The sequence below is a fragment of the Aquarana catesbeiana genome, unplaced genomic scaffold, assembly GCF_042186555.1.
Source record: "Aquarana catesbeiana isolate 2022-GZ unplaced genomic scaffold, ASM4218655v1 unanchor233, whole genome shotgun sequence".
NCBI lineage: Eukaryota > Metazoa > Chordata > Amphibia > Anura > Ranidae > Aquarana > Aquarana catesbeiana.
In genome coordinates this window covers 333,901-349,479 of record NW_027362661.1, presented here as the reverse complement: position 1 = coordinate 349,479, position 15,579 = coordinate 333,901, and the positions used below count along the sequence as shown (strand labels likewise).

The 15,579-nt window shown below is 43.6% G+C and overlaps 1 protein-coding gene across 1 annotated transcript in view; it reads right to left on the bottom strand.

The window, feature by feature from the left end:
* LOC141121904 (uncharacterized) overlaps positions 1-15,579 on the bottom strand; it is a 140,954-nt gene that overhangs the window by 109,577 nt on the left and 15,798 nt on the right. Inside the window, exons 4-7 of the mRNA XM_073611660.1 lie at positions 1,489-2,155; positions 1,202-1,408; positions 915-1,121; positions 651-792 (exon numbers count right to left, since the gene is read on the bottom strand). Of these exons, the coding sequence (XP_073467761.1) occupies positions 651-792; positions 915-1,121; positions 1,202-1,408; positions 1,489-2,151 (1,219 nt within the window). The 5' untranslated portion in view covers positions 2,152-2,155. The remainder of the gene's footprint in view (positions 1-650; positions 793-914; positions 1,122-1,201; positions 1,409-1,488; positions 2,156-15,579) is intronic.

Genomic DNA, 15,579 nt, shown 5'->3' with positions numbered 1-15,579 from the left:
TAATGTACAACATATTGTATAAGATACAGCAGATAGGACTATACAGTATCATGTAATGTACAACATAGAGTATATAGTGCAGGGGTCATGAGTATGTAATGTACAATATAAATTATATAGTGTAAGGGTCAGGACTCATAATATTGATATTCAGTGGTAGATTGATTTTTTACATGAGAGAAAGTTGCAGAGGTCCCACACCGCTGCCTCCCATCTCCTGAGACTGCACTCAGTGACTTGGGTCTGAGATTATACAAACATATCCCTCCACCCGGCACAGCCAGCAAACAACAGAGCAAGAAACCCTGGGAGACTTGTTCTGTCAGAGATCTTGCCATACCCGGTTATGGGGCAGAAGACCCAAAGCACATATCCCAGGTGCCTAGATCTAGTAAACACCTTGGTGAAAATGAACATTTTGCTGCCAGCTGAACCCCAGAATCTCCATAAATCCAGTCTAGATACATAAATTGTGTCTGCAGCACAGAGAAGGAAGATTATCCAAGAGAAATCCAGGAATACAGGACGGGGAACACAGCTCAGGAAAGTGACCAGGGGATTACAGGCTGATATCACCCAGTCCCCGCCCTACTCTGGACCAATCAGTGAGCAGTATGGGTGGAGGAATGTATTTAGTGTTAATGACCCACCTGTGCTGATCTCTGTAGGAGTGTCCTCCTCTATAAATGTCCCCGTTATTCCATCCTCCTCCATAGACTGCTGATCATCCCTCACATACCTCTCTTCTTCTTCTGCTTTAACCTCAAATTCTATATCGATTGGATCTCCACTCTAAATCAAGAAAATGAGAGTGAATATCATCTGTAAAACATAATATTTATATTGCGACATCACACTAACAATCCACACATTGTCTCAATGAGTCTGTGTTTAATAAGCTCCATCCCACTAACCTTGTAACAGTGAGGGATGGTGTGATCTTCCTGTGTGGAATCCCAGGAATACAGAGGACGGGGACATCTCTCTGGTGGGTTCCTGGTATTAGGTGGCTCCATCATATCCTTGTGTCCTTTTGAAAACTCCTCCATCACTCCATACTCCTCATCCTCCTCTTTATACTCCTCTTTAACAACAATATTATAATCCCTAAGATTTCCACTCTGAATAAAATAAAAAAAACATCAATGTAACAAACATGTTGTGTATAAATCAGAACTACCAATAATTGTCAATCATCTACCTGATGATGGTGAGGGATGGTGTGATCTTCCTGTGTGGAATCCTGGGAATACAGAGGACGGGGACATCTCTCTGGTGGGTTCCTGGTATTAGGTGGCTCCATCATATCCTTGTGTCCTTCTGAAAACTCCTCCATCACTCCATACTCCTCATCCTCCTCTTTATACTCTTCTTTAACATCAATATTATCATCCCAGAGGTTTCCACTCTGAATATATAATAAAACATTAATTGTAACAAATATGCTGTGTATTAATTCATATCTACCAATGATTGTCAATGATCTACCTGATGATGGTGAGGGATGGTGTGATCTTCCTGTGTAGAATCCCGGGAATGCAGAAGACGGGGACATCTCTCTGGTGGGTTCCTGGTTTCTTGTTCAGAAAGCGAATACGAATGATCCAAAATCACAAAATGTTGGTTTGCTATTTTAATATAACTTTCCTCAGACTCTGCTGAGGGAAAGTCAAAATGTCCAGTTTGTGTACCAACTTCTTTATGTTGCACACTTTTAGGTTTTGTTGTTTGGTGACATTGGCATTTGCACATTATATTGCTGATTGAATCTGATTGTGAAGTTGCCGCGCTCATGAATTCAGTTCTTGCTCTTTTGGTCAGTCTTCTTTCCCAGTTCTCTTCTGAAGATTTGTTTGTTGCAGTTTGTGGAAATAGCGTTGGTATCGCATCCGATTTCCGCTTTCTTTTTGTACCTTCCATAACAAAGCACTCATTATTGAAGTGCACCGAACACATTCGGAATTTATCTCCACGTAGATCTTCATGTATAAGTTTTGTGAACTCATCAACCATTTTTGGGTCCATTCCTGATTTTTCCAACCAAACTTTAATTAGAGTGTTATCTTTAGGAAAGCTGAAAAAAGAAATATTTGCAGCAGTACTTTTTTTACCGCTGTGGTTGGCACAAGTTTGTGCAATACATTTCGGCATTTTTCTGTAAAAAATAAATAAATTATTATTTATGTAAGATAAAATATCTTCTCTTTGTATAACATAATTTCTTTATCGTACATGACGGGACACAGAGGTTCATAGTAATTACTAAGTAGGTTATATCTCACCTTCAGGTGCTGGACACTGGTGTAATCAATTAGACAGGAAGTTTCCTCCCTATATAAAAAATCTGCGATTTAAAAAAAAAAAACTCGATTCAAGATTCAAATCGAGTTTTTTTTCTTTTTTGATAGACACCGCACTGGTCCTGAGGAGCTGCGGGCAGGAGTTTTTAGGCGAGGCTGCGGCTTCGGCCTAGTCCACGGCGTCCGGCCTCGCAGGCTAGGCCGAAGCCGCGGCCCCGCCTAAAAACTCCCACCCGCAGCTCCTCAGGACTGGCGCGGTGTCAGCGCCGGTGCTGGTAAAAAAAAAAATCTAAAAAAATCGATTTGCTGAAAATTTGAATCCTTTTGACCTCTCAACTCGATTCAAGATTCAAATCGATTTTTTCCCCAGCCCTACCGTGATGGGTGAAGATTGGGTCGCTGTGATATTTCAGCAGTACCCTGCAGCGAGGAATGGTGAGTCTGCATTTGTTTGCAGCGTCTCTATTAAGAGAGCGATCTGACTGTCTGTTTCCCGGTGGCCACTGGGAGCCGTGTGCTGTTCTATGATGCTTGTACTCTGGCTCAGGCAGGCTGCTGTTTTTTCCCCAGCCACTAGAGGGTGCAGATTTTCTCCTAGCCTATTGTTATTGTAGGCAGAAAGAGGAAGGGCAGCCATTACCATGTGCTGACAGGTCGGACGGCCTTGGAGGTAGAACAGTGGGCCATGAGTGTGTGAGTGCCAGTTTGGGAACAGGTACAGACAATTCATGATTACATGCTGCATATTTTCTGCCTATCCATGGGGCATAAACAATCTGTAAATAGTAGATACCACCCCTGGATGATTAGCATTTCAAAGTGTCATTATCTGCTTGAGGGCAGGAACAGCATAATACGTGCTTGCAGTTTTGAAATGCATGTTGTTATAATACATGTTTGAAAGGTTTGAGCATAGTGCATATGTGCTTGGTATCCTACAGGTATAAGTATAGGACCAACTGCAGTTGAGCAGGTGCTTGCTTACAGACTTGCTAAAATCGCACAGTTGCTAAATACACACAGATGCTGATACTGTATGCTTAGTTACTAAAATCGCACAGTTGCTAATACGCACAGATACTGATATGCACAGTTGCTAAAATCGCACAGTTGCTAGTATGCACAGATCCTGATATGTACAGTTGCTAAAATCGCACAGTTGCTAGTATGCACAGATCCTGATATGTACAGTTGCTAAAATCGCTCAGTTGCTAACATGCACAGATGCTGAATTACACAGTTGCTAAGGTCACACAGTTGCTTAAAACGCACAGATGTTGGAATACACAGTGCTAGATCGCACAGTTGCAGCTGAAACGGAAGGTTGCTGCTTAAAAAAACAGGTTGCATAAAAGATACATGGTCATGTGTGTACAAAATGCATGTTTGGACATGTTTTGTGTTAAAAAAAAACCAAAACACACAAAACATGCTTATTTTTAATCACATAAGAACGCGTGATCGCATAAGGTGACAGGATCGCTTAAAGATACACGTCACCTAAAGATGCCTGTTTATGTTTGTAAAGATATGCATAATTTTTTTCTTTTCTCCTAGTCGCATGGTCACGCAGAAAGGCTTGATCGCATAAAGATGCTTGATTATCAGGCTAAAAAACCTCCACAGGATCCTCATGCAGGTGCTTGCTTACAAGCTAGCCAAATGCACAACTGCTGGGATGCACAGTTGCTGGAGCGCATTGTTGCTAACGCACAAACAGTTAAATCACATGATTGCGAAAACGCAAGTTGGCGGAGGATAACTTCCTCTATACTAGTCCACATGTTTGCATAAAATACATGAGTTTGGAATGTACATCATGTGGGTAAAACATGTTCTTGTTGATCACATAAAGATATGTTTTCTGTTTTTTACATAGTCGCATGAGGACGCTGGGTCACATTAAAGTGCTTGTTTGCACAGAAATGCCTAAAAACGCATAAAAATGCTGGATTGCATAAGGGTGCTGGATCACACAAGGGTGCTTGATCACACAAGAGTCCTTGGTCACACAAGGGTACTTATCCGCACAGCAGTGCTTATAATGCATAAAATATTTGATCATATAAAAAATGCTAAATCACATAAGGATGCATGATCGCCTTAAGTTGCATGATCGCCTAGATTGGCATGATTGCATAACGAGGCATGTTAATTTAAGTTTTCCTTAAATATACAGGATTCCTTATGTTCATAGGAATACGTGTCTGCATGGATACATGTTGTGTAATGTTGCATAACACGTTCATAAAGTGCATGCTTGCTTGCAAGATGCCTGTTCCATAGCACACGTATGCGTGTATACAGTGCACACTTCTTGTTTTGCTTAAAACATATTTGTATAAATTCATGCTTCTATGAACGCACACTTCCATAGAGGCATATGGTGTTGATACTTGCCTCATACACATATGGGCCGTTTGCATATGTGTTTATTTGCATGGGCTACAGAGGTTGTCTGCTCTTCGCAGGGGAACAGCACCTCCGGTTGGTGGTCTGGCTCTTCGAGTTAGCCACCATGCCCGGGGTAAAGGCCCAGGGTATAGCCATAATGGCATACCGAGCAAATCTGCTGCTGATAGATCAGTCAGTAGCATAGCTGGACCCAGGTGGTCCAGTATGGTCAAGTATCTGGAACTCCTGGGTTGGGATCCCAGTCTAAAGGTACTTTCTTACGGTCGGTAAGGAGCTTGCAGTGTTTGGGACTTAGCCCAAAAAGGGGTCAAGGCAAGGAAGAGTTCCTAACTTTTACCTTTGCTAAGGTGCTAGGGAAGATGGCTTCATTCAAAGAGGTTCCCTATGCTCAGTTTCGTTCATAAACATTATTCTGTCTGCCTGGAACAAGTAGATCCTAACCTAGGCATTATCCAAAGGCTCTGGTCCCAGGGATATGCCGGAACCTCAGCAAAGATGGCAGAAAGGAAGATCCTTCATGCCGATTACCTAGGAGGTGGTGGCTACGAAGGCTGGCCTTTAGGGATGGAGACCAGTCCTGAAAGAGATCACTGCCCAGGGGAAGTGGTCAAGCTCAGAGAGCTTTGACTGTCAACATTCTAGAGCTTCCGATGGCACGTCTGGCTTAATGGCCTGGGCGTTTAGATGGCAGGATTGTTCTGTCAGGGTACAATCCGACAATGCCACATCAGTGGTTTTCTTCATTTACCAAGGAGGCACTAGAAGTCACGCAGCCAGAGGGAAGTGGGCCATGTTCTGGTTTGGGCAGAGGAGCTTGTACCTTGCCTATCGACAATCTTCATTTCCTGAAATGGAGAATTGACAGGCGGCTCTCTGGAGCCGTCAACAATTGTTCCCGGGAGAATGGCCTTTGCACCCCGACTTTTTTCTGACCAGATAAGATTTTTGGGCATCCAGGTTCAACAAGAAGTTGGACAGCTTTGTGTCAAGGGCTAGGGATCCACTCGCATATGGGACAGATGCGTTAATGACCCAGTGGGATCAGTTTTTCACTGATTTATACGCTCCTTCCAGCTTAGCTGCTTCCGCAGCTTCTACGCAGGTTCAAAGTGAAAGGAAAGCCGGTAATACTACTAGCCCGGCATGGCCCAGAAGATCCTGGTACGCAGAGATCGTAAGGTTGGCAGTAGGGAAACCGTGGATTCTTCCATCTAGTCCAGACTTGCTTTCACAAAAGGAACGGTATTCCATCCGGCCTTACAATCGCTAAATTTAACGGTTTGTCTATTGAAGCCCACATTTTAAAGAATCGGGGGCTTTTAGGTTCAGTGGTAACTACCCTGATTAATGCAAGAAAGTGGACCTCTAGGACCATTTATTATAGGGTCTGGAGGGTCTATGTTTCCTGGTATGAAACCAAAATATGGCATCCTCGGAGGTATGTCATAGGTAGAATTCTTGCATTCCTACATTTGGGGGTAAAAATGAAGCTAGCCTTGAATACCATCAAGGGTCAGATCTCGACCTTTGTCATTGTTTTTGAAAGGCCGCTTGCTTCACATTCTTTGATCTGGGCCTTTTATACATGGGACAACGCGTATTAATCCGCCAGTTAGGTTGCACTTGTGCCCATAGGGTTGAGTCTAGTTTTGTCAGTTTACAAGGACAGCACCTTGGGCCGATGCACCATATTCCTTTGATCCTCCTAACGGGGGAATTGGTGTTCTTGGTTGCGGTGCCTCCGCAAGAGAGTTTCAGTGTTGGCAGCTTTCTTTTGTATAGTGCCATACTTAATTATTCTTAAGGATAGGGTGATGTTAAATCCTCCCCCAGCCTTTTTCCTAAAAGGATCTAGCTGTCATTTGAATCAAGACGTTTCTTACCTTCCTTTTACCAGAACCTTGTTCTGCGGAAGAAAAGTTATTACTTACTCTCAATATAGTGAGAGCGGTAAAAGTATATCTGAATGCTTCAGATACGGGAAACTGACGTTTGTTGTGCTGCCAGAGGACCCTAAGAAATGGGCAGGCAGCATTCAAATCGGCTATTAAAATGGTTGCACTCTCTCGTTGTAGTGAGAGCAGTCAAGGCTTATCTAATGCGACTGCTCAAATACGGAAAACTAATGTTTGTGGCGCTACCAGGAGGTCTCAGGAAAGGGCAGATAGCGTCTAAATCAACTGTTTTAATGTTGCTTCATCAAGTTATTATTCAGGATTGCGGTTTGAAGAAAAAGTTTTCTCCTTAGAGTGCACTTTACCAAGGCAGTAAGCGCTTCATGGGGGGTGCCTTACCAAGCCTTTATGACTCAGCTTTACAAGATCGCTACTTGGTCGTCTATACATACGTTCACTAATTTCTATCAGGTGAATGTAAGACGGCAAGAGGATGCTGCTTTTGGCACAGTGTACTGCAGGAAGCAGTATAGGTTCTCCCTCCCCTCAGTAGGCATTGCTTTAGGACATCCCACTTAGTAATTACTATGAGCCTCTGCGTCCCGTGATGTACGATAAAGAAAATAGGATTTTTATAACGGCTAACCTGTAAAATCCTTTTCTTGGAGTACATCACGGGGCACAGAGCTCCTGCCCCTCTTGTGGGACACTTATTTCTTTGCTACAAAAACTGAGGAACTCCCTGTAGGGGAGGCGTTATATAGGGAGGAAACTTCCTGTCTAATTGATTACACCAGTGTCCAGCACCTGAGGGTGAGATAGTAATTACTAAGTGGCTTATATTATTATTTTTATAAACAAATAAAAAATATTTATATTTGTTAGATCATTATATATATATATATATATATATATATATATATATATATATATATAAATATATTTTAACCACTTGACGACCGCCTCACGCCGATTTACGTCGGCAAGGTGGCACGGACAGGCAAAATCACGTACATGTACGTGATTTGCCTTCCGCGGGTGGGGGGTCCGATCGGACCCCCCCCCCCGGTGCCCGAGGCGGTCGTCTTTTCTCCCACGGCGATCGGAGATGAGGGGGAGGCCATCCGTTCGTGGCCCCCCCCTCGCGATCGCCGCCGGCCAATGAGAACATTCCTTTGCTGCTGTATGCTAAACAGCAGCAAAGGAAATGATGTCATCTCTCCTCGGCTCGGTAATTTCCGTTCCGGCCCGAGGAGAGAAGACAAGTGAGTGAGTGCACAACACACACACACACACAGTAGAACATGCCAGGCACACAAAACACCCCGATCCCCCCCCCAATCACCCCCCGATCCCCCCCCAATCACCCCCCCCCCGTCACAAACTGACACCAGCAGTTTTTTTGTTTTTTTTCTGATTACTGTATTGGTGTCAGTTTGTGACAGTTACAGTGTTGGGACAGTTAGTATTACCCCCCTTTAGGTCTAGGGTACCCCCCTAACCCCCCTAATAAAGTTTTAACCCCTTGATCACCCCCTGTCACCAGTGTCACTAAGCGATCATTTTTATGATCGCTGTATTAGTGTCGCTGGTGACGCTAGTTAGTGAGGTAAATATTTAGGTTCGCCGTCAGGTTTTATAGCGACAGGGACCCCCATATACTATCTAATAAATGTTTTAACCCCTTGATTGCCCCCTAGTTAACCCTTTCACCACTGATCACCGTATAACTGTTACGGGTGACGCTGGTTAGTTTGTTTATTTTTTATAGTGTCAGGGCACCCGCCGTTTATTACCGAATAAAGGTTTAGCCCCCCGGTCGCCCGGCGGTGATATGCGTCGCCCCAGGCAGCGTCAGATTAGCGCCAGTACCGCTAACACCCACGCATGCAGCATACGCCTCCCTTAGTGGTATAGTATCTGAACGGATCAATATCTGATCTGATCAGATCTATACTAGCGTCCCCAGCAGTTTAGGGTTCCCAAAAACACAGTGTTACTGGGATCAGCCCAGATACCTGCTAGCACCTGCGTTTTGTCCCTCCGCCCGGCCCAGCCCAAGTGCAGTATCGATCGATCACTGTCACTTACAAAACACTAAACGCATAACTGCAGCGTTCGCAGAGTCAGGCCTGATCCCTGCGATCGCTAACAGTTTTTTTGGTAGCATTTTGGTGAGCTGGCAAGCACCAGCCCCAGGCTGCGCCAGATTAGCGCCAGTACCACTGACACCCACGCACGTACCATACACCTCCCTTAGTGGTATAGTATCTGAACGGATCAATATCTGGTCCGATCAGATCTATACTAGCGTCCCCAGCAGTTTAGGGTTCCCAAAAACGCAGTGTTAGCGGGATCAGCCCAGATACCTGCTAGCACCTGCGTTGTGCCCCTCCGCCCGGCCCAGCCCAGCCAAGTGCAGTATCGATCGATCACTGTCACTTACAAGGCACTAAACGCATAACTGCAGCGTTTGCAGAGTCAGGCCTGATCCCTGCGATCGCTAACAGTTTTTTTGGTAGCATTTTGGTGAACTAGCAAGCACCGGCCCCAGGCAGCGTCAGGTTAGCGCCAGTACCGCTAACACCCACGCACGCAGCATACGCCTCCTTTAGTGGTATAGTATCTGAACGGATCAATATCTGATCCGATCAGATCTATACTAGCATCCCCAGCAGTTTAGGGTTCCCAAAAACGCAGTGTTAGCGGGATCAGCCCAGATACCTGCTAGCACCTGCGTTTTGCCCCTCCGCCCGGCCCAGCCCAGCCCACCCAAGTGCAGTATCGATCGATCACTGTCACTTACAAAACACTAAACGCATAACTGCAGCGTTTGCAGAGTCAGGCCTGATCCCTGCGATCGCTAACAGTTTTTTTGGAAGCTTTTTATTGAACTGGCAAGCACCAGCGGCCTAGTACACCCCGGTCGTAGTCAAACCAGCGCTGCAGTAACACTTGGTGACATGGCGAGTCCCATAAGTGCAGTTCAAGCTGGTGAGGTGGCAAGCACAAGTAGTGTCCCGCTGCCACCAAAAAGACAAACACAGGCCCGTCATGCCCATAGTGCCCTTCCTGCTGCATTCGCCAATCCTAATTGGGAACCCACCGCTTCTGCAGCGCCCGTACTTCCCCCATTCACATCCCCAACCAAATGCAGTCGGCTGCATGAGAGGCATTTTTATGTCCTCCCGAGTACCCCTACCCAACGAACCCCCCCAAAAAGATGTCGTGTCCGCAGCAAGCGCGGATATAGGCGTGACACCCGCTATTATTGTCCCTCCTGTCCTGACAATCCTGGTCTTTGCATTGGTGAATGTTTTGAACGCTACCATTCACTAGTTATTAGCGTAGGGTACAGCATTGCACAGACTAGGCACACTTTCACAGGGTCTCCCAAGATGCCATCGCATTTTGAGAGACCCGAACCTGGAACCGGTTACAGTTATAAAAGTTAGTTACAAAAAAAGTGTAAAAAAAAAAATATATATATAAAATAAAAAAAAATAGTTGTCGTTTTAATGTTCTCTCTCTCTATTCTCTCTCTCTATTTTTCTGCTCTTTTTTTACTGTATTCTATTCTGCAATGTTTTATTGTTATTGTTATTATGTTTTATCATGTTTGTTTTTCAGGTATGTAATTATTTATACTTTACTGTTTACTGTGCTTTATTGTTAACCATTGTTAACCATTTTTTTGTCTTCAGGTACGCCATTCACGACGTTATACCAGAATGATGCCTGCAGGTTTAGGTATCATCTTGGTATCATTCTTTTCAGCCAGCGGTCGGCTTTCATGTAAAAGCAATCCTAGTGGCTAATTAGCCTCTAGACTGCTTTTACAAGCCGAGGGAATGGCCCCCCCCCCACACCGTCTTCCGTGTTTTTCTCTGGCTCTCCTGTCTCAACAGGGAACCTGAGAATGCAGCCGGTGATTCAGCCAGCTGACCATAGAGCTGATCAGAGACCAGAGTGGCTCCAAACATCTCTATGGCCTAAGAAACCGGAAGCTACGATTATTTTATGACTTAGATTTCGCCGGATGTAAATAGCGCCATTGGGAAATTGGGGAAGCATTTTATCACACCGATCTTGGTGTCATCAGATGCTTTGAGGGCAGAGGAGAGATCTAGGGTCTAATAGACCCCAATTTTTTCAAAAAAGAGTACCTGTCACTACCTATTGCTATCATAGGGGATATTTGCATTCCCCGAGATAACAATAAAAATGATTAAAAAAAAAAAAAAAAATGAAAGGAACAGTTTAAAAATAAGATAAAAAAGCAAAAAAATAATAAAGAAAAAAAAAAAAAAAAAAAAAAAAAAAAAGCACCCCTGTCGCCCCCTGCTCTCGCGCTAAGGCGAACGCAAACGGCGGTCTGTCGTCAAACGTAAACAGCAATTGCACCATGCATGTGAGGTATCGCCGCGAAGGTCAGATCGAGTGCAGTAATTTTTGCAGTAGACCTCCTCTGTAAATCTAAAGTGGTAACCTGTAAAGGCTTTTAAAGGCTTTTAAAAATGCATTTATTTTGTTGCCACTGCACGTTTGTGCGCAATTTTAAAGCATGTCATGTTTGGTATCCATGTACTCGGCCTAAGATCATCTTTTTTATTTCATCAAACATTTGGGCAATATAGTGTGTTTTAGTGCATTAAAATTTTAAAAAGTGTGTTTTTTCCCCAAAAAATGCGTTTGAAAAATCGCTGCGCAAATACTGTGTGAAAAAAAAAAATGAAACACCCACCATTTTAATCTGTAGGGCATTTGCTTTAAAAAAATATATAATGTGTGGGGGTTCAAAGTAATTTTTTTGCAAAAAAAAAAAAACTTTTTCATGTAAACAATAAGTGTCAGAAAGGGCTTTGTCTTCAAGTGGTTAGAAGAGTGGGTGATGTGTGACATAAGCTTCTAAATGTTGTGCATAAAATGCCAGGACAGTTCAAAACCCCCCCAAATGACCCCATTTTGGAAAGTAGACACCCCAAGCTATTTGCTGAGAGGCATGTCGAGTCCATGGAATATTTTATATTGCGACACAAGTTGCGGGAAAGAGACAAATTTTTTTTTTTTTTTTTGCACAAAGTTGTCACTAAATGATATATTGCTCAAACATGCCATGGGAATATGTGAAATTACACCCCAAAATACATTCTGCTGCTTCTCCTGAGTACGGGGATACCACATGTGTGAGACTTTTTGGGAGCCTAGCCACGTACGGGACCCCGAAAACCAAGCACCGCCTTCAGGCTTTCTAAGGGCGTGAATTTTTGATTTCACTCTTCACTGCCTATCACAGTTTCGGAGGCCATGGAAAGCCCAGGTGGCACAAAACCCCCCCAAATGACCCCATTTTGGAAAGTAGACACCCAAAGCTATTTGCTGAGAGGTATAGTGAGTATTTTGCAGACCTCACTTTTTGTCACAAAGTTTTGAAAATTGAAAAAAGAAAAAAAAAAAAAGTTTTTTCTTGTCTTTCTTCATTTTCAAAAACAAATGAGAGCTGCAAAATACTCACCATGCCTCTCAGCAAATAGCTTGGGGTGTCTACTTTCCAAAATGGGGTCATTTGGGGGGGGGGGGGTTTGTGCCACCTGGGCATTCCATGGCCTCTGAAACTGTGATAGGCAGTGAAGAGTGAAATCAAAAATTTACACCCTTAGAAATCCTGAAGGCGGTGCTTGGTTTTCGGGGCCCCGTACGCGGCTAAGCTCCCAAAAAGTCCCACACATGTGGTATCCCCATACTCAGGAGAAGCAGCTAAATGTATTTTGGGGTGCAATTCCACATAGGCCCATGGCCTGTGTGAGCAATATATCATTTAGTGACAACTTTTTGTAAATATTTTTTTTTTTTTGTCATTATTCAATCACTTGGGACAAAAAAAATAAATATTCAATGGGTTCAACATGCCTCTCAGCAATTTCCTTGGGGTGTCTACTTTCCAAAATGGGGTCATTTGGGGGGGGGTTGTACTGCCCTGCCATTTTAGCACCTCAAGAAATGACATAGGCAGTCATAAACTAAAAGCTGTGTAAATTACAGAAAATGTACCCTAGTTTGTAGACGCTATAACTTTTGCGCAAACCAATAAATATATGCTTATTGACATTTTTTTTACCAAAGACATGTGGCCGAATACATTTTGGCCTAAATGTATGACTAAAATTTAGTTTATTGGATTTTTTTTATAACAAAAAGTAGAAAATATCATTTTTTTTCAAAATTTTCGGTCTTTTTCCGTTTATAGCGCAAAAAATAAAAACTGCAGAGGTGATCAAATACCATCAAAAGAAAGCTCTATTTGTGGGAAGAAAAGGACGCAAATTTCGTTTAGGTACAGCATTGCATGACCGCGCAATTAGCAGTTAAAGCGACGCAGTGCCAAATTGGAAAAAGACCTCTGGTCCTTAGGCAGCATAATGGTCCGGGGCTCAAGTGGTTAAAATAAAACATGGACAAAAAAGTATCATGACTGCCTTTTCAGTTGGCCCACTACATGCTGCTATAACAGTATATACTCCACTAGTATCTAGTATGCATATGTATATATACATCTACAGATATATTGATCTATAGAGATACATATAGATATATTTATATCTATATATAGATATACATATATACACACACACACACAATTCGCTAATAAAGTTACATTAAAATGCGTAAAAAAGTATTAACACCATTCAAAGGTATATCAGCTGTTAATATTCTATATGTAGAATTACAACCAAAAAATGTCTTTATCGTTCATCACGGGACACAGAGCAGCATAGTAATTACTATGTGTATTATAGGCCACCTTCAGGTGATGGATACTGGCACACCCAGGACAGGAAGTCCCCTCCCATACAGGGAGTACCTCAGTTTTTTTGCCAGTGTCTAAGGTGTTGGTCCCGGTTAAAGAAGTGCTATGAAGAGCTCTGCTGGAAGGACCCTTGTTGGATCAAGCAAGCTATGCAACTGGATCCATTCAAAGTGCCACTGAGGCCAAAGTGGATAGTACCCGGGCCTTGGAGAAAGAAGACCGAGGTTTTGCCTGTAACACCTCTCTTGGAGGGCTGGACTCTGGGACCCAGTTCTTTGGTTATGCAATTAAAACCAAAGTCTTTTCTGGCAGGGTGCTATACAGGTCCAAGGAAGTGGACCCCCGATAAAAAGGAACCTGGTCCTTGAAGGTTTTTTTAAAAACATAGCCCGCAGTGATGGGTGAAGGTTGGGTCTGTCTGGTTGCCAGCAGAATCCTGCAGCAGGAAAAGGTAAGTGAAGATTCCTAAGGAACTCCTCAGTTCACTTATGGATTTCTTCTTTGAGTAAATGTTGCCATGACTAAGTTTCACCACTAGAGGGGTCAGTGGTATCTACGTTTGTTAATGCAAGGAAGCCAGCTTCCAGAGTCATATATTATAGAGTCTGGAGGGCATATGTTTCCTGGTATGAATCCAAGGGTTGGCATCCTCGAAAATATGTCATAGGTAGAATTCTTGCCTTTCTGCAATTAGGGGTAGAGATGAAGCTGGCCTTGAGTACTATCAAGGGTCAGGTCTCGGCCTTATCGATATTACCGTATTTATTGGCGTATAACACGCACCCAAGTTTAGGAGGGAAGTTTAAGGAAAAAACTTTTACGAGGAAAGTTTTAGGAAAAAAAAAAAACTTAAATTTTAAATGCCCATCAATGCAGCCTTATCAGTGTCCATCTGCACCTATCCCCATTACTGGAGCATGATTTGTGCCTATCTTCACATCAGTCTTTCCCCTGCCAAGGAGGGAATGAGCGCCGCCGAGATAGACCGAGCCGGATGTCCTATGTACTTGGCACCTCGCGGCTCTTCTCGCAGTCCTGCCCAGTCCCACCCCTTGGCCCGGCTCCTATGATGGACACAACACCGGTCCAATGGCGGGACGTAAATACTAGGAGGCGGGACTGGGCGTGACTGCGAGCGGAGCCGAGCCTAGCTGAGTACACAGTACACTCGGCTCTGTCTATTTCGGCGGCGCTCATTCCCTCCTTCCCCTCCGAGGCAGCGGTTCGGTGTATAACACGCACCCACGATTTTAAGGGGAAAAAAGTGCATGTTATACGCCGATAAATACGGTATTTTAAAGACCACTTGCTTCGCATTCCTTGGTCCATGTTTTTATGCAGGGGGTAACGTGGCTTTCTCCACCAGTTAAGGCACCTTGAGCCCTTGGGACTTAAATTTAGTTTTGTCGGTATTGCAAAAACAGCCTTTTGAGCCGATGCGGTATACTCCTTTGGTCCTTTAGACACGGAAATTCGTTTTTCTATATCCTCTGCAAGAAGGACAAGGTGGTGTTGCGTCCTCATCCAAGCTTTCTGCCTAAAGTGGTGTCAGGCTTTCATTTGAACCAAGATATTGTTCTACCTTCATTTTTTCCAGAACCCTGTTCTATGGAAGAAAAGTCACTACATTCCCTTGATGTAGTGAGAGCAGTCTCTGATGTTTTGATGTGTTGCCCGAAGGTCCTAGGAAAAGACAGGCAGCGTCAAAATCTACTGTTTCTAAATGGATTCGGCAATTTTATTATGCAGGCTTAAAAGAGGAGAACTCCTCCTTTTCAGATCAAAGCGCACTCCACCAGGGCAGTTAGTGCTTCATGGGCAGTGCATCACCAAGCCTCCATGGCTCATATCTGCAAGGCCGCAACTTGGTCTTCAATCCATACATTTACCAGATTCTATCAGGTGGATGTAAGAAGGCATGAGAATATAGTCTTTGGGAGCCTGTATGGGAGGAGTTTTATAGGGGGGGTTCCTGTCTTGGGTGTGCCAGGGTCCATCACCTGAAGGTGGCCTATATAACCCACATAGTAATTACTATGCTGATCTGTGTCCCGTGATGTACTCCAAGAAAAGGATTTTACGGGTAAGCTGTTATAAAAATCCTATTATTAAATAATTTAATTTATTATTGTGAATTGTTAATTCACTATTTATAAAACAG